Below are 26,449 nucleotides of genomic sequence, written 5' to 3' on the forward strand. Positions count from 1 at the left end.
GAAATTGTAAGACGACGTATGGCGACACCTGCCTGTTGAGTTATCCCCACAAGCAGAAGCCGCTGTATAAAAGCAGAAGGTCTTTCGCCGTGGGCTGACCTGCAACTTCGTTCACTACCTATACACTGATCACCAACAGAACAGTCTTTACTACCTACACATCTAAGCCTATTTGTGCCTATCTCAGCCATGGCAGAATGTAATGAAAGCAAGACTCTTGAAGCCAAGTGCTACTGCGGCTCTGTCCATTACACAATCGATGTACCGGTTTCGAAACTACCTCTACTCACCCATCTCTGCCATTGCAGCCTCTGCAGGTATGGCTCTGGTGCGCCATGCATCTTCCATGCTCCGCTGCCCGATGGGGTGAAGCCCAAGTTCGTGGAGCCATCCTCCAGAAGCAATATGACCAGCTACGCCATTGGGAAGAAGATCGGAACATGGAACTTCTGCTCAACGTGTGGTTGTCACATTGCTTCAACTGGGCCGCCTGAGAACGAGTTCTGGACAGTTGCTTCATCAACATTCGTGAACGCCTCAGACTCCTTTGATGTCCGCAAGCACATCTTCAGCAACTCCACAAAGGACCGGGGCATCGCCGAAACCCTGACACATACTGGCGGAAAGGAGTTCATTGACTGGAACCCTTCTGACGGCAGCCCCGAGGCAAAGATCGTTGAATCTCATGTGGAAGTTGGGAAAGAAGGGGAAGAGCGTCTTCGTGTGGAATGCGAGTGTAAAGGCATTTCTTTCACCATTCCCCGGCCGAGCCAAGAGATCAAGGAGGACAAATTCTATTCGCAATTTGTTTCGCACAGAGATGATACCAAGTGGCTTGCGACTTTTGACGCATGTGATGATTGCCGGCTTCACAATGGGACTAACGTTGTGGGATGGACATTTATCCCCTTATCCATATGCGAACCCCGTATCAAAGACGATCTACTCATTGGGAGCGCCAAGACGTTCAAATCGTCGGACGATGTAGTGAGATCCTTCTGCGGCACTTGCGGTGCCACCGTCTTCTTCTCTCACGCTTGTCGAATGCCGTCTGAGAACCATCATGTTGTCGACTTGGCTACGGGTATCATCAGAGCGCCTGAAGGTGTCATGGCAGAGAAGTGGCTCACTTGGCGAGCAAGGTTGGCATGGGCTGATAGCGGAAAGAGATTCGATAGTGACTTTACCGAAGCCCTACAAGAAGGCATGAACAAGTGGGTGTTGCAGAGAGAAGGTCTTATTGAGGATTACAATATCGGTTGAGGGCTCCGATATTCGGAGGGCTCCCGAAGGACAATGCATGTTAGTCTTGGGTTTGTCAGGTGTTTGTTGGCGAAGTGACAACGATTCACAGCTGCATGATTAAAGTTCAACTGTCAGAATAATAGCAAATATCTATTCCTCTATTTCCTGAACAATTTTATATAAACTTCCTTTAGCCATGGCTATTGATCCAATCAGCGGCATTCGCCTCCCGAAGCCCGTCCTATCACTAAGTTCTTAGCGGGATACACCCCGAGTCTGGTGTGCGGCGACATCGCTTTACGAGCCCAAATCTCTATTCAGCAAAGTCGAAAAAGCTGATGTCTGATATCTCTGACTTGTGCCGGCTCTTTCGATATTAATAACTTATGTTGCGGTCACTGAGCTCGAATACGTCGTCTATAGCACGGCGTTGATTTCACGAGTGGATTACCCGAGCTTTCTGCGAGTTACCACCACCGAAAGACAAGACAGCTTCACTTGAACATCTCAAGACGTTGCCGATTTCAATGCGTCATGTCTCTTGGCGGGCTTTTAGGCAACCTTTCAGTCTCATAGCAGTACAACGAGTCGCAGTATCCACCATGGCCTCAAAAGGACGGTCCTATAATGTACGCAACCTCTCATAGTGCTCCGAGAAAAAGACATGAAGAGTGGCCAGCTGACTTGACTTATTCTAGGATGCTATTGATGCGCTCAACTCGCTTCAGACACCTTTTGATGTCGTCGAAGCTCGTCGGAAGGCGGGGATAAGGCCTGATGCTGTGTCTATCCAGGAAATGCAGACATATCTTCATCGCATTGGATACACTGTAAGACTCTCGAGCACGAGACATATGTATGAGACTGATCAAATGACAGCCGTCTGATCTCAACCGCCTCAATATTGTACATGTAGCCGGCACAAAAGGCAAAGGGAGCACCTGCGCCTTTGTCGACTCTATCCTCTCTCAGTATCAGCACACAAGGGGCACACCCCGCAAGACAGGCTTTTTCACATCACCTCATCTCATCGCTGTTCGTGAGCGCATACGCATCAATTCAACGCCAATTTCGGAAGACATGTTCGCAAAGTATTTCTTCCAAGTGTGGGACCGTCTTGAATCGGCACCGAAAGACGACGCAAAGAAGCTCATGGCTCCTCGACCTATTTATGCGCGATATCTGACTTTGATGAGTTGGCACGTCTTTCTTCAAGAGGGCATAGATGTTGCTATATATGAGACTGGTATTGGTGGTGAATTCGATGCTACAAACGTTGTAGAGAAGCCTATAGCATCCGGCATTAGTACACTGGGCATCGATCATGTCTTTGCTCTCGGTGATACGGTGGCCAAGATTGCGTGGCATAAGGCGGGTATCATGAAGACTGGAAGCGCGGCTTTTACAATCGAACAGGTTCCAGACGCAGAAGAAGTTCTGAAGAAAAGAGCCTCGGAAAAGAACGTTGATCTGAAGGTCCTACCAGTCGACCCCCGGCTTAGCAGCGTCCAGATTCGACCAGATGCAACTTTTCAGAAGCGCAATGCTACACTGGCCATCGCACTCGCCGAGACAGCACTGGATGAACTTGGCATTTCTCTGCCACCTCGGACGGATACTCTACCCAAGGAGTTTGTGGACGGGCTTGAAAAGGTTGTGTGGAGAGGTCGATGTGAGGTCAAGAAGGAAGACAAGGTGACATGGCACGTCGATGGCGCACATACTTCTGATAGTCTCAAGATGTCGTCCAAGTGGTTCAACGACGAAACATCTGGCCGGTAAGTCATTATAGTACCCTATGCTGCCCTGAAACTAATAGATTCAGCAATGGACCGCGTGTCATGATCTTCAATCAACAAGGCCGTTCCGAAGCCGTCGACTTTCTCGAATCCGTCTTCAAAGCGACCAGACGAGAAGGACAACCAGCATTTGACCATGTCATCTTCTGCACGAACGTCACCTATGCAGCATCTGGCTACAAGCGTGACTTTGTCAACCGTCAATTCGACCCTGCTGAGATTGATAAGATGACTGTTCAGCAACGGTTTGCGGATAAGTGGATGTCCCTTGATCCCACGGCCACGGTAAAAGTCATGCCCACAATCGAACAATCCATTAACTATGCCCGACATCTTGGAGAGGATCTCCCAGAGGGAGAGACGGCGCAGGCCTTTATCACGGGCAGCTTGCATCTTGTTGGTGGTGCCTTGGGAATACTGGAAAAGGCTGATGCTCTATGATTTGATGATAATAGAACGAGCTGCAGCATTTGGTGGGCACTGCAGGTAGTAGTATTTACAATAGACCTTCAGGCTCCAGCGCTCGTAAAACACCTCCTACAAGATACATGCTCCCTGTTGCCAAAACCTTCTGATGAGATCCTGCAACCTTTCTAGCCTCAGCTACAGCATCCTGGATATTATCAAATGTGTTAACCTCACAATTACCTGCTCTCTCAGCCATCATCTTTGCCGCGCGTGTCTGCACACTCAGATCTCTGGCTTCTTCGTCCATTGAAGGTCCATCCTGGTCATTCCTTGTAAAGAGCGCATGACTGAATATGTTTTCTCTCCCAGTAAATTCTTGAACAGTGTCAAGCAATATTGCCAGTAGTTGTGTTGCATCCCTCTCCTGCTGGTTGAAAACCAGAATTGCGGATTCATCGTTTTCAATATTCGAAGCGAACCATTTTGCGACCTCATAAATGCTATCCTTCGTATGTGCACCATCCAGGTACCATCCAATGTGACCCTGCTGAATGATCTCACAGCGCCCTCTCAGAGTTGCGTCCCGGAGCCCAATATACATACTTGCTTGACAGTTCATGAAAAAGTCCTTGGGTTCAAAACTCATACCTAGATGTTGTCGTACAGCACAGACGGCGAGAGCTTGGTTATACTTTTGAAAGTCACCTAGCAGTCTTCCATTCACACCTCCCCATAGGTTGATCCTGGCGTCATCCAACTCGATGAGCTCAGTCCCCTTTTCTGCTGCCCGTTGTCGAAGTACTTGCATCACACCAGGCTTGTCGTCCATTCGTCGGACGAAACCACGCACGCCTGGCTTGAGAATTCCGGCTTTATGCCATGCGATCTTCTCAACAGTGTTGCCTAGCATCGCGACATGATCTATACCCAGCTGCGTGATGACTGCGGCAGAGACAGCCTCGGGGGGGACCACATTTGTAGCGTCATACTCTCCGCCGATACCGCATTCAAGAACAACGCTGTCGACCTTTTCTCTCAGGAAGATATGCCAAGCAAGAAGTGTCATGAAGCGGAAGAAGAATGGCTTTGAGCCAGGTCCTTCGGACTCGGTGAGGCTTTTGCCATCCTTCTTAGCAGCTTCAGACAGCCTTTCCCAGAGCTCAAAGAAAGCCTCGGCGAAGAGTTTCTGCGAAACCTGCTCTCCTTGGATAGCAATGCGCTCGCGCGGGCTCACGAGATGTGGGCTCGTATAAGTTCCAACAGTCTCGTACTCCCGTAGCATATACGTCGCAAATGCGCTTACAGAGCCTTTGCCCTTGGTGCCCGCTATGTGGATGTGTCTCAGGCGTGCAAGATCCTTTGGTTCATATCCAGCACGTCGGAGCCATTCGCGCATCTCAGGAATAGCTAAAGCATTGAGATCCTTTCGTGGTACAGATGAGGCATTTGAGGCGATTGATTTGTCGAAAAGATTCGTGGCCTGGCGATTTGAGTAAAGTGTCGACAGTAGGCGTAGAGCTTCATTGTAATCGCGAGAAACAGTGCCAATGCCCCTTCGTGCCGCCATTGTGTGCGTTGATTGATTTCTCAGCAGGGAACAATTTTTCTTTCTTTCTCATTCAGTAGGCAGTTTAAACAAGTGTTGTTAGGTCTGGCAGATACAGGTCTTGGAAGAACCAATGCCCAAGTTAACTGTGAAGTTGAAGAAACAGTGTCGGATAGCTTATTAGGTCGTCATGTGTAACTTATGTGGTACTCCTACACTAGCCTCTTGTCCCATATGCCAGTTATATTGGCCACCAATTATAGCAGAAACTAACAGTTTGATAATGTTGCTGGACAAGTCAACAATCTAATAATCATCGCCGTCAACTATGTCGAATTCGATCTCGGCAGTTTTGACTTTTTAGTGCACTTTAACAAGTTGTTCACTTCTGGTGTTGTATTAATCAATAAACGATGAGGAATCATGCAACAAGACGTTAATATTGGCAATAACAAATAGTCAAAAGATGGTAACCACGCCCTCATCGTCTATTGCTATCTAATACACGGCTATCCAGCCTCTCTCTAGACACGACGGCGCCTGGGTCCAATTATACACAACAAATGAGACATCCCTTTTTTGTTTAATCCACACGGAGACTCTGAAGACGGGCTTCTGTGGCAATCACCTATAATCATGTTAGCGAAGCAAGATAAACGTATGGAAACCGGTAAAACTCACATCGAGAGCCTGCTGAACCTCCAACACCTTGCGAACCTCACCAAGCCAATCCTTACTCAAGGTCTTGGCCCATCCATCCAAGCCGTTAATCTCTCGTGCCGCAGAATCCAGGTCACCCTCCTCAAGGTATGTTTGGGTTCGGGTAAGAATGCTCTCAACATCGTTGCCATCTGCAAGGCCTTGCTTCTTGAACATAACGTGGCTGAGAACCCAGCTGGAAGCGTGGCTGGCAACGCCGGCCTCATCGGGTAACAATGAAGCCTTTCGGACCTCATTGGCGACTCGACGGAAACGATCGATCAGCTGCGAGGTAGTAGAAATACCGCGTTGGTAAGCGGATGGGTTAACGGAGGCGATGGCGGCATTGACAACAGGATCATCCGAAGCGATTTCCCGGAGAGCAACGAGCTCACGAATAAAAGGGCGAGGGTGATGGTCATCTTCCAAGCTGGCTCGGACAGCCTCAACGGCGACGTGCAGCTGCTGAGTCTTGAGGTTGGTGTCAATAACATCGTTCCAGCCTGTGGTAAGCTTCTCAAGGTCTGACACGGCAGATGATAGAGCGTTCAGCTTGCCTAGTCGGCTCTCACGCTCCTGCTCAACTTGCTTCTCAACATCCTTGGTAAATTCCTTCTTAAGGGCCAGAGCCTGCTGTGCGAGCTGGTTCTGGAGCTTCTCCTCGTTGACCTTCTTCTCACGCTCAAGAAGGACATTAACTCGATCCTCGTAGTTTTCTCGGACCTTCTTCATCTCCTGCTCAAAGTCTTGTCGCCATTGGTTCTCCTGGCTGATCATGGTGTTCTCAACACGATCAATTAGATCTGTAGCAGCCTTGTCGAACTCCTCAATCTTCTCTCTGACTTGCTGGGCAGCCTTCTTCTCAAACTCACCCTTCATGGCCTTGAGCTTACCTCCGACCTTGGCAATCTCATCCTTGGCCTTGCTAACAGAGGTGCCATACTTCCCATGAGCATTGTCAGCGTTGATGACTAGGATAAGATCGTTCACCATGTGAACTAGGTCTTGAACAACAGGCTCCCTTGCGTGCTCAAGCGATAGAAGGTCAATTGGCTTGAGAGGAGGCATCTTGGAAGGCTCATTAACTTCTGGTGCTTTGAAACCAGAGTCAGACCTGGGGGCAGGAGCAGACTCCTCGACAGCCTTTGCAACAGGCTTGGCCTCGACTGGAGCCTTGGCCTTGGCCTTTGGTTTCACAACTTCCTCGACCTTCTTAGCAGCGGCAGAAACAGGTCCAGCACTTGAGTGACGTCCGGCTTGGCCTGCATCAGCTACTCTCCAGGAAGCGCCACTTTGGGCGGGAACTCGAACAGCATCCTCGGTGGCTTGAGTCTTTGATCGGCCGGTGATGTTAGGGAATCGTTTCTTGTAGTCCATTTCCTCGAGGTAAAGAACAGCCTGCTCGCCAAAGGGGACGTATTCGGTAAAGAAATCGTGGAAGTTGTCGCTCACGCGAGAGTACCAGACACCTCCAGCGAAACCAACGACGCCAAGAACAAGCAGGGTGAAGACAAAGTTCTTAAGCCTTCGGAAGAAGCCCTTCTTCTTGATAGGCGCAGGCGCAGGAGGAGGGGGAGGAGGTGTCAAAGGGACGTCTGTGGTAGCGGCCTTGGTCTCGCCAACATCGTCAATGGTGGTCTCGTGGATTCTCTCGGACGTAACCGTTTGGGAAGCTGGCAAAACAGGTTGCTTAGTAGGATCGAGCTCGGGCTTCTTTTCGACGGAGTAGAAACGCTGAAACCATCGTCGCGGTTAGTTCATTTCTGGTGAAAGCAACTAATAATAACACGGGCTGTGACGTTGCAAAGAAAGCTTACCTGACCAGCAAGGCCGGCACGCCGTGTAGCCGCAATGGGCCATTGGCGGGCAGCAGCGGCCACAACGGGCCTGCCGCCAAATGCCCTCACAGACTGAAGCGAAGTTCGCAACATGAGGGAATGCAATGGCGAACAGGGCGCAGTTCGCGATGCAGTTGATTTTCGGTTAGATGGAGTTGAGAGCTGCTTCAAAAACGCTCAGGGTAAAAGTTCGGCAAAAGCCCAGCTCCCGGTTTTGTATGGAGCTAAAGGTTAAGCAAGCGGCAGGAACCGGGTGACGCAACTGCCTCATCAACCGCCGAATATGATGAAACAAAAAATTCATTTCCATACCAAAAGGAGCAATTTTATCTCATAAGCTCATCCTACGTAGGTACCTAGTAGTTAATCAGCCGCTTTCTCTGCCAGTTTCCTGATTAACGAGTCTATAGGTAGTTAGTATCTTGTCACTGATTACATGTGATCAGGAGATCGAAACATGAAGTCATGCTCTATTGAATTCCAATTCTCAAGAATTATAATGATCCCCACGTATGTTTTCGTAGCTGTGTTGGCACATGCAGTATCGTCTCATAACAAATACTCGTTCAATTGAGGAGTTGTTACTTGGATCCGACTCCAAGACATGTCTGCCTCCACAAACTTCCTCACGAACTCGCTCTAGAGCATAGAATGAGACCTCGAATCAGGGGCCCAAGTAGTGACTTGGTAGGTAGTTATGAAGAGTTTTTAGTGGCACATTAAGGCCTCATCCAGACTCACAACGTGAACATTGAATATTTGTTGCTCAATAACTTGCAGCACAACAACATGATCCCATAATTCATCTAATAGCAGCCATCTATTCAGAAGCTGTGAAGAAAAAGAAACTATAGAGCGGCTCGTCCATACTCTCCTGCTTGTCCATCTCATGAGTCACCGATGGGGAATAAGAAACCTTCAGACATATAAGTCGCCTATGATCGAGGCTTGTAGTTCTCATACCTCTCCTAGCCACTCCATGTTCTCTGGTATGCTGAAGTGCCAGGCTACGGCACATTTGAGCATCCAGGCCGCTCAAACTACCAGCAACAAAATTCAAGTTCGGTATTAAAAAAGTATGGACTGAACTGATCCCTCCAAACCCAAGGACTCCGATAAATTATATGACGCGCCCCAGCTCATGCATTACCTCAGAGTCCGTAATCTCGGACAACTCGTCGTGCTGGATCCACGCTGAGGCCTCTGTGATATGTGCGTGGGCGTAACGAAAAGTGGACTCTAAACCTGACGCTTCAAACTCAATACCAGCTTAGCAGCTGCAAGGGCCGCTGACGTTAGTGTTGGAGTTCTCGGGAGCCAGGCTGACACCTGGTCGTTGGCCCGGTCGAGCATGTCGTGGACCAGCTTGGTCCAGGGGCAGCTTCTTAGCTATGGCTGTGAAAAGAGTTTGGACGTTCTCGGCAGTCTTGGCAGAAGTCTCGAAGAAGAGGAGGCCAGCTTCACGAGCATAAGCCTCAGCATCGGCGGTGGGAATGGCTCGTTTGTCGGGTTGCTCAGTAACCAAATCCAACTTGTTTCCTGCGAGGGCAATGACAATGTTCTCATTCGCCTGGCGTTGGAGCTCCTTAACCCAAGCCTTTGCCTTGTCTAGTGATGCCTGGAGGAATATTAACATGGCCCTATGGTGGTTGTAGATCTGGTGAACGTACAGATTGAGTGATATCGTAAACGACAACGGCGCAGTTTGCATTTCGGTAGTACATGGGAGCAAGAGACTTGTAGCGTTCCTGGCCGGCGGTATCCCAGATCTCGAACTTGACAGTAGTGTTCTCATCGAGAGAGATGGTCTGGGTCAAGAAGGCAGCACCGATGGTGGACTCGCGATAGGAATCGAATTGGTCCTAGAATGTCTTTGGTAAGTTGCTGTCTCATACAATGACATGGGCGCCAGTAGTTCATACCTTGACAAATCGCAAGACTATTGAACTCTGAGGTTTGAAAAGTTAGTGAACCATCATATCAGAGACTGTCGTTGTGGTATACCTTTCCGACAGCGGACTCGCCTATGTCACAAGTTAGCAAATATGCCATGAAACCGAAACTGGTCAGGCAAGGAATGCCGACACCATGTAACATACCTAGAAGAACCAGCTTAAACTGAGCGAACCGGGTGTTAGTGCCGCGGGCGCCAGCGGGAGGTTGTCGAGAGGCCATAATGACAGATGCGAATGTGGTTTCGAGATGGAGAGGAACGGAGAGCGTCTATCAAGAGTGATAGTGACAGCAGCAGTGGCGGTATGACCTGGACGTTTGAGGGATCGGACGTGTCCTAGAATAACGGCGTGGAGAGACGCTCGGACCGGAAATCGTATCGGAGTGATTGCGCGACGCAAGCGAATCGAGGGAAAAGGGAGATTTAGGGCGAGAAGGTTGGCGACGATAGTGAGATGCAAGATAAAAGTCGAGGCTGAAGGTGAGAGGCGAGTCTTGAGATGGGGCTTCGCTTCTTTGATTAAGACGGGACGGACGTGGATGGGACTTGGGGAGGTAAAGTGACTGCCTTGGTTCTCTAGTCCTGAGCCGTGACTGGCTCAAATGGCACGAGGCACACGTCAGGCAGGGCCTGTTTTGGTGAGGGACACCCACAGTGCCACTGTAATAGGCGGGAAGACGGGGTCTCGGAGAGGTACACTTGCGCCCTGCTCACACGGTAGCTGTACTGATCCATAGACCCTGATTTCGGCGAGCGGCATGTACCTCTACATCTCACGAGCCTCATCCCATGGCTCTGGGCTTGTGACGTGCGTCCCGCCTTGAGCCACAATGGTCCCCTTAAGTTCCATTCTATCCCGTCATTACGATTAACCATGTGGCTGTGCTATAGCTTCGCTGCGCTGGCCTCATCAACTCGTCTGCCAATTCAAGCTAACCATCCTATACCAGACCAACTCAGCCCATCCCTCACGTCGTGTCCCTTTTTTTCTTATTTCACTATCTCTTGCAGCCGTCAAGGGTGAACAAGTCGCCAGTTGGCCACTCTTGATTCCCGGGCTTTACTATAACCTTCAACTCTTTTGTTTATATCTCGCTTTCCTAATCTTTACAGCTTCAGCCATGGCGCAACTCAGCACCCCCAAGTTGCCTTATCGCGACATTAATGTCAAGATCGCCAACGACTCTTATACTTTTACTTCGCCTTCGTCTCCCGATGCGCCCGCCCTGGTAATCGATCGTCCTACTGGTGATGTCCGCCTGAGTGAAGGCAGCGCCGCATCAGCCAAGAGGACAACTCGCGTCTCGAGTATCGCTGGTATTCTGGGAATTATTCAGCTTCGCCTTGGTTCGTCTCTGCCGCGCCAAATCTTGGGCTGATGTCCTCTGGTTGTGGCTTGTGCATTTCACTGACCATGTAAAGACAAGTATGTCATCTTCATCACGAAAGCCCAGCCTGTTGGCCGTCTCAAAGGCCACATGGTGTATAAGGTGGCTGCCACGGAGATCCTACCCATGCGCGAGCGCTTGATTCACGACCCCGACGAAGACATCTTCATTCAGCTTCTCAAGAACTTTTTGGCTTCAGGGCCTATGTGCTTTTCGTATTCCATCGATCTTACCAACTCCTTCCAACGTCAGGCCCAGGCCGACACTTCCAAGCCCCTGTGGATGCAGGCCGACGATCGTTTCTTCTTCAACAAGTATCTCCAGGGCGATTTCATCGACTTCCGCACCCGAGGCGCTCGATCACAGCCTGGCGCACAGCCCGGCGTTGACCCATATATCCTACCATGCATCTTCGGCATGCTTGAAATCAAGCCTACCACATTCAAGGGCAACCCCTTGACTCTGGCTCTTATTACCCGCCGATCCCGCCACCGTGGTGGTACCAGGTACTTTACTCGAGGTGTAGATGATGAAGGACACGTCGCCAACTATAATGAGACGGAACAAATCATCATCCTCAACGACAGTAGCAGCGGGCTGGGCGGATACGCAGGCAGTTCGGACATGCAGAGCGGCAAGTTTGGCGCTGGCGCCGGTCAAGAGATGCAGATATTCTCTTATGTCCAGACCCGTGGTAGCGTTCCTACATTTTGGGCTGAAATCAACAGCTTGCGATATGTTCCCAAGCTCCAAATCCGCGGCGTCGACGCTGCCTTCTCCGCTGCCCAGAAACACTTCGACGAGCAAATTCGCTTATATGGTGACAACTATCTCATCAACTTGGTCAACCAGAAGGGTCGCGAGCAGCGCGTCAAGCAATCGTACGAGCAGATGGTGGAGAAGCTTGTTTCTTCTCCTAAGGAGCGGCAAGAGGCAGACCTGCTCACTGAGGAGAAGTTCACCACAATTCAGCCGGAGGGCAAACGCCAAGAGTTTGACCGGCTGCACTATGTCTACTTTGACTACCACAGCGAGACGAAGGGCATGAAGATGCACAAGGCTTACGCTCTTATTGAGAAGCTGGCCGATGCATTGGAGAAGCAGGGCTACTTCCGTGCCGTTGATACCCCATCCAGCGTTGACGGTAGCCTCGACGCCCGTAGCTACCAGACGAGTGTCATGCGTACAAACTGCATGGACTGTCTCGACCGAACGAACGTTGTCCAGAGCATGTTCGCTCGGCATAAGCTTGACCGCATCTTTGAGGATGTTGGCTTCATGCCCCGCGGCTCTTCATTCCGTGACGAGGACCCTGCCTTTGAGGATCTGTTCCGTAATCTCTGGGCCGACAACGCTGATGTTGTCTCCAACTCATATGCTGGCACTGGTGCCATGAAGACTGATGTCACACGTACTGGTAACCGAACCAAAGTCGGAGCCCTTCAGGATGCCCGTATTGGTATCACACGTTATTTCCGTAACAACTTCCTCGACGGACCGCGACAAGATTCTTTTGATCTTTTCCTTGGTGCTTACCGGCCAGGCTCAACCAATATCGGCACGACTCTGGTCTTCACTGACCGTCGACCGGTCTTGATCCAGGCTATCCCCTATATCCTTGCCTTCAGTGTCTTTATTGTATTCATTGGTCTGTTTACCCGCCGAGACCCAGAGGCAAGCGCCCTGCCTCTTCGTATCTTCCTTTTCTTCTGGATGGCTATTGCTGCCTGGTCTTTCTACTTTGTCTGGAATCACGGTATGCTCTATGTAAGTTTCTCGCTGCATGACACTCACCTCAATCAATTCTAATTTTTTCCAGGTTAACTGGCCACGCCTCAACCCTAGGCCATTTGCTGTCGAGGGCTACAATGAGCATTTCGCCAAGGCGCGCAAGGACTCTGTAATTGGAACCTATGTGGCGAAACACGAGAGGGGGCTCAGCACAGCCCGATACCTCAATGCCGAGGAGGGCAAGAAGAGGATTGAATAGAATCAAAAGGGGGCTTGAACCTTGGTTATAATATGGGTGCTTTGCTTTAGTGGCGCGGTGACATGGCTTTGAAGGGTTTCTTTATTCAAAGACTATAGAAGCCTGCTTTTTCTGATTCTTTTACACCAGTTGGGTGGGTAGGGATAATCAAGACGTTTGTTGTAATGATGTTGCTTGTCTACATGACTTTGTCAATGCATAGATAGTGTCAACTTTAATATAGGTCTGAATGAATCCTCAGAGTCAAACGATTTGAGGTATTGAATCCAAGGGGCCAAACGAAGCATTATCTTATCAAAAGTGCCCATTACTTTACCTTAAGTTTCTTAAGTTCAGCCCAAGATTACGCGGGTGTCATTATTTGAGATCGTAAGTCTTGTTTTGAGATCTCCCTTGATGGTTTACAGTGAAGTGCAATGACGAGAAGTGAACAGAACCGCATGAGTATGATTAATCTAAGTTACAAATATGATAACAGGAGTATTAATAAACAAAGAAAAGTGTACAGCAAGTTTCGCTCATAATTCACTGCTCCAAGGCAAGATGCTCCCACCAAAAGACAAGGCGCCACGCCATGCTTCTCCCCACAGGCGGGAAAGGGGTATCAAAATTCTGATAATGCTCTGGTATCCAAAAGAAAGAGAAGAGGGAATAAAAAGAAAATGGTAAGAACAAGTGAGGTGTGGAATAATGAAATAGCGGTATCTTTTTTTGGCAGCATTCAGTCCCGTGTAGAAAACTCCCGCGATACACAATCCTCCCCGCGACTCCAAGTTCCATTGGGGCTTGTCTTTAACTCATAGCCAAAGGAGCCATCTGACACCTTGCCAAATGCCCTGCCCAAGGCCCAGAAAGAGTCTGAAAATGGTAACAACAAACCAAACATACCACATGAAGCCAACAAGCACCCATTCAACAACGGACCACATTCCGCGGCGGAGCCATCTGAATCTTCTGCGTCGGTTGCGCATCATCTTGTCGGTCAGATCGGTGACATGCTTGACCTTGAGAAGCTGGCCCAAGGCCAAGTCTTTACCCGTCTCATCAGCTTGGTCTGATGCCTCACGTGTCATGCCTGATAGTTCATCCGCGATTCGAGAGCGGACGCACCAGATGCGCTCCTCTAGTTTAGGACGCGTTTGGGCAGTGAATCTATCAGCTGACGTCTGCCACTGCTCAATCGATGTTTGGATCGCCACGTCTAGGGTCTGGCGAGCTAGGCGGAAATGGTCGGAGCAAGGGAGCGCATCGTCGAAAGGCAGTGACTTTTTGGGCGTCAATTTCGCGATGTCAACCCATGGTATTCCCACTGGGCATGATTGTGGTGAAGAAACCAATTCCTGAAGGCCATTGCTAGGAAGTGGTTTCTTCAGCTCTTGAGCCCGGCGAGAAATCTCCATGGCTTTGATGCCAGAGGTAAGAATAAGCGTACGAAGTCGGGCAATTTCACGCTTCGAGAGTTGTCCTTCCTGGGGAATGGCCTGATTTGCAATAGACCACTTCCGTGCTCTGAAATTATCAGGCTCATTGAACCGAACCATTGGAGCAGCCTCGTCACCCTCCCTTTCTGAAATCCGAGGGCCATCCTTGACACTCTCCTGGCACGACTCTACCTCTGACATGGCAGGCTCAACAATGGTCACCTTTTCAACTTGCTGAGGCTTGCTAGGGCTTGAGATTCCAGAAATATCAGGCGCGGGCACTTTGCTGACCTCAGCGCGAGATTGAGAAGGTTGTAACTTCTTCACGTCAGTTGCTGACTGGCCATGGATTTCTGCCATGGGCTGGAACTGTGGCATCGAATCCAAGAAGTGTTTAGCCCCATGTTGAGGCTCTGCCTTGTTACGCCTCGAGTTTGTTCGCGACAAATTGAGAGAAATCCTCGATCTTCCCTTGGGCTGATCATTATCAGATTCATCAGAAGAGAGAACATCAGTGGTTCCGTCCATGGGGATGTCCTTTTTCCACAGCATATCACCCAATCTCGAAACACCACCTCGGATTACCGTGTCAATACGAGGGCCTTTAAACATGCCTCGAAGTCCAACCTGGTCGTCGCCCCTGGGTCTAATACTACCCACGCTACGCTGGTGTTTGTGGCTCTCGAAGGTTGGCCGTGAATTTGATGGATGTCGTTCAAGTGGCTTCGTTTCCGTCGGGGGTAACGGATCTGGGATGGAAGGTCTTCTACTGGATGCCTCCGTCTCCAATGCCTGTTCTTCAGACTCGTCGCGCGTCTTGTCCCTAAAGATTTGCTTTACTTTTGTAAATGGGTTTCTGGAGGGAGATGATGATCGACTGGACGGTGCCGACAGCTGTAGACCAGTCGGTGGTGCAGATAGACTGTATTGAGGAGCAAGTTCAGGCGACATGGGCTGTGGAGAGTCGGTATGTTCTTTGCTGTTTCTGCCGTGTTGGGACCCTCCTCCCGTATTCCTTCCCAGTTTTGACAGTGATGGGATTTCCAAGGAAGCTCTGTTATGAATGGGGCGGTTTTCTGAATCTTTAGAATCCATCATGTTCCATTCCCTACTAGTGGCCAGCTGAGTTTGTGGTTTGGGTTCAGGTGAAGTCGAGTCCTCGGGCTGCATGTACTCAGCTTCGGTCTCCTGGACATGAGAGAGTCTTTGCTGTCTCATGTCTCGGGCCACCATTTCCAACATTTGCTTCTCCAGTAGTTCAGTCTCGCGACTTGATATTGTTCCACGTCGGGCCTTTCCTTCGGTTGGCATATCGTCTTCACTGGCGGAATCATCCGAAGATGATCCCCGTCTCCTGAAACGACGATGGTGCACTGAGCCAGTCTGTCGGTGGAAAGATCCCATCTCGTGGAGTTTCTGCCGTGCTCGGTCTCTGTGGCTTGGTTCGAGAAATTCAATCTCGGGCTTCGAAGGGTTGGACTCGTTCGAGTTTGCTTTTCCATTCATTTCTTCCATGGTTTCAGTTATGAAAGGCGGTACACCTGTTCCAAGCTCATCGGTCTGTCCTGAAATCGGCCGGCTTAGGGTTTCTCCTGTTTGTGGGTATATTTTGTTGAGATTTCTGTCTTCAATGAGTTGCTTGTGGTGGTCCTGTTCGAGCCAGTAGGCATCTGCAATCAAGTCGCAGGCTTCGAAGAACCAGTCAACTCTTGGACGCCGAACTCTCAGTGCCACCTTGGCAGCTGAATCCGTGGCTATCTGAGAATCGATTTCTTCAGCCCCAGGGAATGGTGGCAGAATGGAGCCGTCACTGGAAAGAAGCTCCCTCGAAGCTCGCTCCGAAGCCTCATTGACCCAATCTTTAACAGATTCGACGTCAGCAAATCCTTGCTTCTCACCATCGATGACCATTCGTTCACGAGCTCTGACTTTTCGATTTCGGATATACTGCAACGGGTTGTACTCTCGACCAAGTGGAATCATGAACTCTCTGCTCTCAAAGGTATGCATTTTCCCCTCTGTAGGTGATCCAGGTGGGCTTGAAGCTGAAGGTCTATCGTAGCCAGTCTTAAGTGGAGGAAGAACCTGTAGCAATCGTCTATACTGGGCCATTAACTCTAGGTGTTCTCTGGCCTTCTGCGCTCTCGCCAAAGTTGATGTCGAAAAATGATAACGGTACGAGGCGTCGGTAGCTTCGAATGGTGAAGGGCGCAGTGGACTACTGGATCGAACACCCGGCAGTCGTGGTGTAAGACTTTGGTTCGGAATCGGCGATGCCCCTCTGACAGCCTTTCTTTGTTGCTGAAGATGTGCTCTGAGATTGCTCCCGGTCTGAGAGTCTTGTACGGGTGCCAGACGTGGAGGGTTGCCGCGGCTAATGTTGCGCCGAGACGCAATTCGCCGTGATTCGCTCAGATTCAATGCCATGTTGACTATCTGGGTTGAGTCAACGTCCAAAGCAGCACCGGGTTGTGAAGCGTGCGCCCTACGGCCTCGCCTTTGCGCTTCATTCCTCTTTGTTATATGCAACTCCTCCTGAGATGTATCTGGCGACACGATGCGAGCTCGAGGACCGCTGCCGGAGCTAATCCCAAGACCTAGGTCCCGTGCGCCATTGGATAAATAAGGCTCTTGGACATCCTTCCCCTTGTGTCGAGATTTACTTCGATGTGCCCGGCGTTGGTTTCCGGAGTCATCATCTGTGGCCATGGGCTCCTGAAGCAAGAATGCACTGCTCGGCTGGGTCTTTTGGGGTCGCTTCGAACGGGCTCGTTTCGGTCGACCGGCTTGAAGGCCGCTAGGAACTGCAGCAGCTCCACGAGACTTGTGGTGGTAGCGTGGAAGAGTTTCGTCATCGGAGAAAGCAAGCGGTCGTTCAGGGGATAGAGGAGCGTGGAGGAGAGCGTTCATGCTGGGTTCTCCTCTCTCGGCGATGTCGTAACTAAACCTCGTGGGAGGCTCTGGCGTAACTGGGCCATCCCGTCTGCCATATGCACTCAGCGACGAGGCAGCACGAGGGTCGGCCATTGCGCGCAGGTATTTACATGCAATGGCAGCAGCAGGGGTAGACTCTCAGGCTTGCGCTCGAAGGAGAAGCGGGGAGTTGTCGTCAGTGTTGATGAATAAAACAATATTGCAGCATCGTTTTTCTTCTTTCAAGGGTCTTTGCCGATCTAATTCTCTAGATCCTGGTCAATATTGTTGTCCTTGGTGACGATGTTTTCTGGGGAGTTAATCTTGTACTGATAATGACGGCAACAAAGTGTCGAGTTCGGAGTGGATGCCCGACAGGGGGAATCCGCCTCAAGAGCTCATCGCTCACTTTGAAGTGCACGGGAATACGTCGCAGTGATGATGCGTTGGACCAAAGATTTTCTTGTAAGTTGGTTAGGATGTTGCATTTGCGGAGCGTCAATGTCGAAAGGATTGGACATTAGATGTAGGGGTCCTTGGGTCTATAGGACGTCACGGGAGTGGATGTGACCCGACGGGGTGCTACAAGACACTAAAGCCACAGGCGGCAGGGCCTCTCAGATGCGCCAGTTTTACGCCTTTCCCACCTATCCTAGGCACAAGCGTGGCGGGGAGTGACGCATGCGTGTCTTGATGTGGCACCTCATCTTGTGTTGGAGTACAAGGTTTGAGGGGAAGCTTACACCTTATCCCAAGTACCGGGTGTCTCAGGCCCGAACTGCCGATACTCATCACATGAAAATAATTAACTCATTCGAAGCCAAGGTCTAAGTCAGGATGCGGGAGCTGCTGAACACCTCGTAATGGCGGGGGKTTCAGGGGCAGTTCAAGCTCATCAATAGAGTCATGCGCTTGGAATCCGACTCAACCATGGAATGGACCAGATACAGCTCCAGGCCTTGGTGCTTGAGCGCTTTCTCATACATTTTCTATACATAGTAACGGCTGTTTCGTCTAATTGATACAGATACTGTCCAAAACTGGAATCAGTATAGATCATTAACATCTTGATAGTTTACATAAATACTGTACACTTGTCGTGACAAAGAGGGGTACACCTCATCAAACGTGCCATCCTTCTCTTATATCTCCTCTATGCACCGACAACCTCTTCACATCTGCCACATAGCGCATCTTTCTTTGGCGCCAGGTATCGCCAGCATCTGGAGCATTTTTCCTCCTTCGGGGGAAGCACATGCACATTGACCTTGGCGTCTTGGATCTCGAATTCCTTTTGGAAAGCCCAAGCATGATTTTCAGGGAGGGGTTCGTTGACTTGCACCGAAGACACAACAAATATGTCGTGGAGCTCGTCCATGTAACGTCCAAGAACAGCCGCCGCTTTTCCATCCTCGACTTCCAGGTAGACTGCGCTCTGGAGAGAGCTGCCAAGCGCCTTGGCATTTCGTGCATCCTCCAGTGTCGCCTTTACAGCGCCATGAACTTCTGTGATGATGGACTGATCCTTACGCACCACATCTTGAGGAAGCGTCAAACGCAGAGGGTCAACGAGAGGGTCGTCATATAGATGGCGAGCTGGGCTTATCAAGGAACTGGTCCATGTTAGCAAATCGTAAACATGAGGGAGCACAGGATGATAACTCACGTGTCTTTGGTCATCCATTCTGGCCGGAACGACCAAGCCTCCTCAACAAGCATAGGGGTTATCGGTGCCAGCATGCGCAGGAATCCGATGAAGATAGGTTCCAAGGCACCGCCGCCATCACCACAGTAGAGTCGGTCCTTCAGGGCCTCCAAGTAGAATGCGGACAAATCAGTCGCCACCCAGTGGTTAATTGTACTGACCGCTCTATAAAACTCAAAGTCGTTGAATGACTGCATGACCTGTGACATGGTATCGGAAAGTTGAACAAGTGCCATTTGGTCCAACTTGGTCAGTGGACGCTCACGGCCCTCTGGATAAATTGACCCGACAAGCATCTTGATGATGGTTCGATATTTGATCAGCGAAGCATTAACAGGCCTAAGAATATTTGGCCCTATAAGAACATCTGATGTAAAATCGGCGCTCGCTGCCCATAGTCGAATAGCATCTGGACCGAGGGGGTCAAGTTTTTGCCTGTGGCCTTTGGAGTAAGCCTGTGAGAGAAGCCCTTTCATGACTTCGCTGGGGACAATCATATTGCCCTCCGACTTTGACATCTTCTTGCCTTTCCCATCGAGCGTGAATCCGTGAGTGACCAAAGTCTTAAAGGGAGCAGAGGCTTTGCCAGTCGACTCCCTTGATGTTTGCGTAGCAACATAAGTCAACAAGCTGGATTGGAACCATCCGCGGTGTTGGTCGGAACCTTCAAGGTAGACATCGGCAGGGCCCTCGGTTTCTGTCCATGAGCTGCCGCTATCAAACCAGACATCCATTGTATCAGTGCCTCGACGGTATTTGCCTTCCATGTTGGGTGGAATCCAAGCAGGTTCATCTGGGTCATCAGAGAACCAGGCAGACGAAGAACGCTCTTCCATAACTGAGATGATATGGTCGATTGTTTCTGTTGTCATGACAGCATTTCCGTTCTCGTCATAGAGTGCAGGAATGGGAACTCCCCATGATCGCTGGCGAGAGATACACCATTCGCTACGACGTGTGATGAAAGCTTCGAGACGGTTTCGGCCACCCTTTGGAACAAATCGAACATCCTTGAGTGCTTCAAGGGCATCATCTTTGATACTACCAACATCAGCAAACCATTGGGCTGTAGCACGAGTCACCACAGGTCGCTTGGTACGCCAATCGTAAGGAAAACTGTGCCGTTGTTTATGGCTTCCGAGTACATCATCGCCCACTAATTCCAATACAGCGTGACTTCCACCATCCATGACGGAACTCGCTTTTGTGAGCTTCTCTGGATCGTCCGGGTAAGCCTCTTCGGTAAAGAAACCGCCATCGTCGATAGGAGCAAATGCTTCAATGCCGATTTTAGAGCACACTTCATAATCGTCCCGGCCGTGGCCTGGGGCAATGTGAACCAGACCGGTACCAGAGCTGGAGGTAACGAAATCGGCAGTAATGATAGGCTGCGGCGGAGCGGATTTGCCCCGGAGTTTGTTCTTGTACTCTAGACCTTTCAAGCTAGAACCTGGAATAGAATGCGCTACAACTTGAAAGTCGCCAAGGAAGCGCTTCACATCCCCAACACGGCTCGAAGCAACAAGATAGCCGTCATCGCCAACCTGGAGGATCGAGTACTCGATTTGGTCGTGGATGGCAATAGCCAGGTTTGCAGGGAGGGTCCAAGGAGTGGTTGTCCAGATAGTTGCATACAGGTTTCCCTTGAAACCGGCAAGTTCAGGTATCGAGGACCAGTCTGAAATTATAGGGAACCTAATATATGCAGCGGTAGAGACATGATCCTCTACGAATTGCAACTCTGCCTCAGCAAGCGCAGTCCGCGAAGAAGGTGACCAGTAAACGGGTTTGTGCTTGCGGTAAATCAACCCTCGACGGACCATGTTTTGAAAGACACGCAATTGCCTTATCTCGTATTCACGGTCCATCGTTGTCCACTTCTTCTCCCAGTCAGACATTACGGCGAGAGCCCGGAATCCCTTCATCTGTTCCACAACCGTCTTGGAGGCTAGCTTTCGTGCTGTGTCCCGGACTTGTACAGGAGTCAAGCCCTTCGTCGTGTGCGATCCCAGTGCCTTCATCTCGATTGGCAGACCATGACAATCCCAGCCGGGTCGATATGTCACTCGTCGGCCTTGCTGCACTTTAACACGCACAATCATATCTTTAAGAATTTTGTTCATGGCATGGCCGACATGAAGCTCGCCATTGGCGTATGGGGGGCCATCATGGAGGGTGAATGGCTTCTCCTCAGGTCGATTCTGTGCTTGCCATGCGTATAAATCGTCGGTACATTGCTTGAGATAATTTGGTTCAAGCTTGGAGGTCGGTCGAGCACTGCGAGACCGGCTATATTAGCTCCCCCACGTTCCAATTTTGGAGGCTCTGCGAAGGGGAAGACATACGGAAATCTCGACCGAGGCAATCTCAAGGACGACTTCCAGGATTGGAGCATGGTTGATCAAGAACCATTTCGCACTTTAATTAGGATGCTTTTCGGTGTTCGGGTTAACACGGCTGAGCAATGGAGATTTTTTGGCGCTACTGGGCTGTTCAAGCGGTCGTTCAATTGAAGCTCCCGCTATCCAATCGCTTACAGGAGCTGCAAGGCTGACGCTGGGGCCCAATTCCAGACCTGCCCAAGAGATGGAAGTTCTATGACTTTTAGCGTGTCGCGACGCGATTTATAGTGGACAGGAGGTACTCATTACATCACTGAAGCGACGCCATGTCCAGCGCCGTTCACGCTACTCACATTTACTTCACTTCACACTTTCACATATAGCGTCAAATATCCGATGGCTCCGGTCCGGCGATATCTGAGGATATCTAAGTACTCGGTTCTTGAATGCCGGATTTATTTAGATAACCCTGCATTAGCCCAGTCATGGCTTCTGAATCCTCGAGATCCAATATTACCCAAGGTCATCGAAGCAATCCGTCCTTTGGTGCTTCCGAAGCTTCGCGAAGAGAAGGAAAGGATAAGAAAGAAGAGCAAGAAGAAGAGCATCAAAGACGTCATAGTATCAGGTACGTGTGTTGATATCTATTTTTGTCTCTATCAGTAGCTGATCTCACTTAGACGAGTTTGAGGTCTCCATATTCTTGACAGAGACGAGCACGAGACATTCTCTCCTTTACAAGACCAAACATTTCAGGGACAAGCTACCACCGAAACTCGAGTCCAACTCCTCTAAACTCATCGGTGAGACAGATAGTGTTCCCGTGGATGTTGAGGATGACTACCGTGCGCCTGTCTTACAAGAAGACGACGATGATGAGGTGAGACTCGCCGATATTCCTGTCGCCGAAACAACAACACGGCGGAGTAAGCGCCAAAGAGGAATACAGGGTCCGGATCAAGATGGCAACGATGAGGCATTTGAAGATGATGAAACAGCCTCGGCCATCGAAATCGACTCTGATACGGAGGCACCCCCACACAAGAGGCAGAGGGCCCGGACGAACGACGGCCTTGACGGAAACGAAGACAAGAAGAAGCTAGCTATGGACGTCTCATATGAGGGATTTGCAATATACGGACAGGTGCTGTGCCTCGTGGTCAAGAAAAGAGTAAACACTGCAGCTAGCAGTGGTGGGGGTGTAAGAGCGCGGCCAGAAGGCCAGGCCACGATGGAGAATTGGATTTCTTCTACGCAAGTGCCTGTTGGGGAGGACATTCCATAACCGGGACCAAAGGAGCAACAAAGTAATCAAAGAGCCTCCTATGTTTGCTAATCTTGCACAAGTCTTTTCATTGCTTAGGATTGAGGACTTGAATCTTCTTGTTTCTCTGGCTGGCCTGAATGGCATGACAATTTGATGTTACTATGTCGGTCGACGAGGGTTGACCCGAATACCAGGGTTTGACAGACGGGAACTGCGGATACGGCCGTCGGGTTCCTGTGGGTGTTCGGGCTGGCTGCGGGCGGCGGGAGGAGACAGGCTACCAGCGACTTTACTGCGCACTCAATGCCTGTAATATATCATTTGCTGATCACAGTCTACTGCCCCAGCTTGTCACGTCAGTCAAGTCATCAGTCTAGTCTGGCGAAGTGCGATTTACTCCAAGGTATGGATGATCAATCACATAGGTAATGGCTTGGATATTGAATTAGGCGAGAATAGCATCATTGTTACAGCCCACTTCGACCGGGCCGTTCAGACACCACCGTTGACCACCGGCCTGAATGTTTCTTGGCGTCGGTCCCGCATGGGTCCTGTCTCCAGCTTGGCACAGCGACGATGATCTGGAGTTGACAAACAGACGAACACCAAGCCCCTACCATGGGCCCCATTATGAAGCTGGGTCGGTGTTCTGCATAGTTGCAGCCGTAAACCTGGAGCAGCACAGTGTGGATGAGGAATATCGGGTCTTGGCCAGTTGCATGTCTCAGAGTGATATGACAAGAGGAAATCTATAAGCCCGACGTCCGGAGGAGATACTCCCAAGAGTCCCATGGAGGAGTTTCGTGTATATCCCGCACTTGATCCTCTTATTTGTGTATCATCAGACTGACCCTGGTACCATTGGGTGGCATAATGGGTCTCAAGAGCGAGAATGAGGCCTTTTTGATATGGAATCCCAGTTCCGAAACTATTCGGTAGATCCTCGATGATAGGTGTACGTACGAGTGTCACATTTTTTGAGGTTATAATGGGCGTGAAAGCGAAATTCCATCTGTAAGTCCATTGTCAAGCAGGTCTGGAAAAGCCGGATGGATGCGGACCATTACATTGCCGGCATGCGGCGTTGTGACCCTACCGGTTGGTCACAAATGAGTATCCGAGCTAGCCAAGTTATTATAAATATATTTCATAGTGTCGAGATATGAGCTCTGGGCGGAGTGTCAATCGGTTGTCATGGTTTGTTGTGAATGTCTCAGATGTTCCGGTGAGGCTTGATTAGAAATTGAATTGTATTTGACGCCCTTTATCCATGTCAGCCTTTCACCCTTCACTATATGCGTCTGGCTGAAGTTGGCCATGTCGAGCGAGACTCGGGAGCTTCGATATGAGCCCGGCACTTTGTAAGAAAGATGATCGATATCTCCACTTAGAGATGCCCAATATAGGGGCGGAAACTTTCGTTGTGGTTTGAGGTTTGGACTACGTTAGTCTACCCAGCATGTCGTAATCGGCACTTGCCAAGTGAGAGGCTGTGTACATAAAATCACGAAATGTTCAGTAAAGGAATTGAGGTGTACAGAATATGATTTGTGATAAATTGATCCAGGCTGAGCTGATAAAACAGCCGTTAAGGGGAGTCGTTTGTGTAATTGATGAATGTCGCGGATACGGATACGTTGCCTTGGGGTGGTTGTGTTTGCCTTACGCGTCTCAATGGCTTGGATTATATCGTAAATATGACAGCCTGATATAAACGAGCTCTCGAGACGACTCGGGGCCGGACGATTCGCCGACTACAAGACACGGCAGCATCGGAATTTGGGTCACAAGATGTTCAATCCTCATCATCATTCATCATTGTCATGTTCTTGACCCCCTGGTACCTTGTGCCTGTGCCTTGTGCCTGTCTGTGCCTTGTGCCTGGGATGGAGGGGGGGTTCGGTGATGAGGTTGGTGGTTTTAGCACAAAGTTGCGGTATGAACCGGCACCAGCACAGCAATTTCTCCATTTGAGTTTTGCGAGTGAGCGCATATCTGTTTCTGAACAGAGGATGACTGTACCAAAGTCTAGGTTGGCGTCTCAGGAAGACAATGAAGGCGGATGGATGACATGCCTCGCAGCAACTAAACAGTAGCATCGAGTAACCCCGCAACCACAAACACAGAAATAGCAAGGGTCATGGAGAATACTCAAAGTCAATTCGATGAAACACATAAACTCGGTGAGTAGGCAGCTAGCCGTTTGGTCTCATGACGGGGTATACTTTGGTACAAGTGGTGTTTGTACTTCTGGGCTTGGGGAGACCATGAGGCCATTCTCTTTTATGATGACATGGATATTGCAGTTAGTTTGCTAATTCCTTGCATTCGGTATCCATGCATGTCTGTATGTACATGCAGATGCATGCATGCATGTTTGTTCTGTTCTTGGCTTGTAGACACGCCTCCACCATTGCAACTTCACTGCCTACCTCCGGTACAGCGGCACGATATGTACGCAATTCTTCATGGCATAAACATCAGCAGTGAGTGAGAGTGAGATTGTGATTATCAACTTCCATACCAGCGTACGTGGGCCCTTTCAAGCCCCTCTCCCTTCCGGCCTATTACCTCTCAGCCGGAACTGATACACACGCTGTCGTGGCATCACTGAAAGATGCTTACAGACATGCTCGTGCATGCTGATACTGGGCCCTCGCTATCGTTGTATCGCTTCCATTTCCCCATATGGAGATCTGCTGCTTAGGCCATGCATTCGAAACATCATCTTTCGATTCCTGGGATTTGCACGTCTCAGCCTTGAACAAGACATTCCCATGGCTGTGGCAGGCATCACACCTACTCTGACTGCTGTGCCACTGTTAGCTTCTGGTTTATGGTTCCCAAAACATGGTATGGTAGACACACCATAATAGTTTCACCATCCTCATGTCCTGCTGTGCCCTGCCTGTTCTGCTCGCTATGACTGTTATTGATGCTGTGAGCTTCCCCTCATCCGCCCCCACGATAACTCCATCCGTATGCCCATGACAGCTAGTCACGCTCAACGATGACTCTGGCTGCCGACCATTCGCTACCAGGATCTGACTGAGTTATGAGCCAATGATGATCCCAACTCCGATCTTCCCCTCTACAGAACCGTTGCAGATTTTACCGTTGGGGCCGCACCCGTTCCAAGATATGCTCACACTAGTTGAACTTACGGCTCACTGCAGGACCTACCTAATGCTGGTCCAGTGGAGGATTCGACAACTCAGCAGAGGACATGCATACTTGGCCGGGTTTTTGCTTGCGAATATTGTCCCGTGACTCTCTTGTGCAGGTTTTAGACCAATGATCCATCCTTTAGGTTCGTTGATGGCCATTGTTAGTGGCCGCCCGATCACCACCAACCATATCAACGAACGACACGTCTTGCATTGATCTCGATCTTCATCTTTGCATAGTTGACCGCTTCTTCGACTAACCCATATTATCCGTAATAAACAACACTACACTGCACTGCACTACACTATACGAAGGTATAGTTCGACCAGGCCGTGGAGCATGACGCCGACTCGAGTAAATCCGCATATAGGGTAGAGCTTGGTGTTTCAAAGCTATGCATACGCCTTACTGTATCACCTGCTAAACAAAGGCCAAGAACATTAATCAGTCGAGTTGACTGTGATTAGATACAGTAGTTTGACACTAGCTCATCGCAGCCTTGTTATCGTCAGTCATCATATGTTGATGTTCATCAGATAGACCAGGTTATGACATGGATGTGCTCTCGTCTTACACCAACAACCCCACGATCTGCAACACGTCAAGTTACATCCGCTCTGTAGACATCCTGTCATTTCTCCGCCAAAATAAGCAGGCGCATCTCTCACCAATTCCCGTATCTATCTCCGAGCTCCTCAAATGTCCCTAAGAATGCATACAACAATAGCATGTTGTAGGCCCTCAAACCTGAACACCGGACAAGATG

At 49.9% G+C, this 26,449-nt stretch overlaps 9 protein-coding genes across 9 annotated transcripts; 4 read left to right on the forward strand and 5 right to left on the reverse strand.

Annotated features, from left to right (window-relative positions):
* Positions 1–189: 189 nt before the first annotated feature.
* Positions 190–1,263, forward strand: FMAN_01519 (uncharacterized protein; the record flags this gene model as incomplete). Its single annotated transcript, XM_041835674.1, has 1 exon — positions 190–1,263. One exon carries the CDS (start codon positions 190–192, stop codon positions 1,261–1,263), a length of 1,074 nt encoding a protein of 357 aa, XP_041676860.1.
* Positions 1,264–1,847: 584 nt separating this feature from the next.
* On the forward strand, positions 1,848–3,485 carry FMAN_01520 (putative tetrahydrofolylpolyglutamate synthase (met6+); the record flags this gene model as incomplete). Its single annotated transcript, XM_041835685.1, has 4 exons — positions 1,848–1,874; positions 1,944–2,075; positions 2,125–3,023; positions 3,071–3,485. 4 exons carry the CDS (start codon positions 1,848–1,850, stop codon positions 3,483–3,485), a joined length of 1,473 nt encoding a protein of 490 aa, XP_041676861.1.
* A 55-nt stretch (positions 3,486–3,540) lies between these two features.
* FMAN_01521 (uncharacterized protein) lies at positions 3,541–5,019 on the reverse strand (the record flags this gene model as incomplete). The annotated part of the gene is made up of 1 exon (XM_041835696.1): positions 3,541–5,019. One exon carries the CDS (start codon positions 5,017–5,019, stop codon positions 3,541–3,543), a length of 1,479 nt encoding a protein of 492 aa, XP_041676862.1.
* Positions 5,020–5,581: 562 nt separating this feature from the next.
* Positions 5,582–7,628, reverse strand: FMAN_01522 (related to mysoin heavy chain proteins; the record flags this gene model as incomplete). The annotated part of the gene is made up of 3 exons (XM_041835707.1): positions 5,582–5,626; positions 5,680–7,431; positions 7,515–7,628. 3 exons carry the CDS (start codon positions 7,626–7,628, stop codon positions 5,582–5,584), a joined length of 1,911 nt encoding a protein of 636 aa, XP_041676863.1.
* Positions 7,629–8,805: 1,177 nt separating this feature from the next.
* Positions 8,806–9,710, reverse strand: FMAN_01523 (putative GTP-binding protein ypt5; the record flags this gene model as incomplete). The annotated part of the gene is made up of 5 exons (XM_041835718.1): positions 8,806–9,153; positions 9,206–9,397; positions 9,458–9,484; positions 9,540–9,559; positions 9,635–9,710. 5 exons carry the CDS (start codon positions 9,708–9,710, stop codon positions 8,806–8,808), a joined length of 663 nt encoding a protein of 220 aa, XP_041676864.1.
* Positions 9,711–10,610: 900 nt separating this feature from the next.
* On the forward strand, positions 10,611–12,867 carry FMAN_01524 (uncharacterized protein; the record flags this gene model as incomplete). The annotated part of the gene is made up of 3 exons (XM_041819935.1): positions 10,611–10,836; positions 10,912–12,644; positions 12,697–12,867. The coding sequence occupies 3 exons, from the start codon at positions 10,611–10,613 to the stop codon at positions 12,865–12,867; spliced, it is 2,130 nt and encodes a 709-aa protein (XP_041676865.1).
* A 797-nt stretch (positions 12,868–13,664) lies between these two features.
* On the reverse strand, positions 13,665–17,315 carry FMAN_01525 (uncharacterized protein; the record flags this gene model as incomplete). The annotated part of the gene is made up of 1 exon (XM_041819946.1): positions 13,665–17,315. One exon carries the CDS (start codon positions 17,313–17,315, stop codon positions 13,665–13,667), a length of 3,651 nt encoding a protein of 1,216 aa, XP_041676866.1.
* Positions 17,316–18,354: 1,039 nt separating this feature from the next.
* Positions 18,355–21,301, reverse strand: FMAN_01526 (uncharacterized protein; the record flags this gene model as incomplete). The annotated part of the gene is made up of 3 exons (XM_041819957.1): positions 18,355–18,814; positions 18,868–21,183; positions 21,252–21,301. The coding sequence occupies 3 exons, from the start codon at positions 21,299–21,301 to the stop codon at positions 18,355–18,357; spliced, it is 2,826 nt and encodes a 941-aa protein (XP_041676867.1).
* A 343-nt stretch (positions 21,302–21,644) lies between these two features.
* On the forward strand, positions 21,645–22,533 carry FMAN_01527 (uncharacterized protein; the record flags this gene model as incomplete). Its single annotated transcript, XM_041819968.1, has 2 exons — positions 21,645–21,876; positions 21,929–22,533. 2 exons carry the CDS (start codon positions 21,645–21,647, stop codon positions 22,531–22,533), a joined length of 837 nt encoding a protein of 278 aa, XP_041676868.1.
* Positions 22,534–26,449: the final 3,916 nt, after the last annotated feature.

This window comes from Fusarium mangiferae (assembly GCF_900044065.1).
Source record: "Fusarium mangiferae strain MRC7560 genome assembly, contig: FMAN_scaffold001, whole genome shotgun sequence".
Taxonomy (NCBI): Eukaryota; Fungi; Ascomycota; class Sordariomycetes; order Hypocreales; family Nectriaceae; genus Fusarium; species Fusarium mangiferae.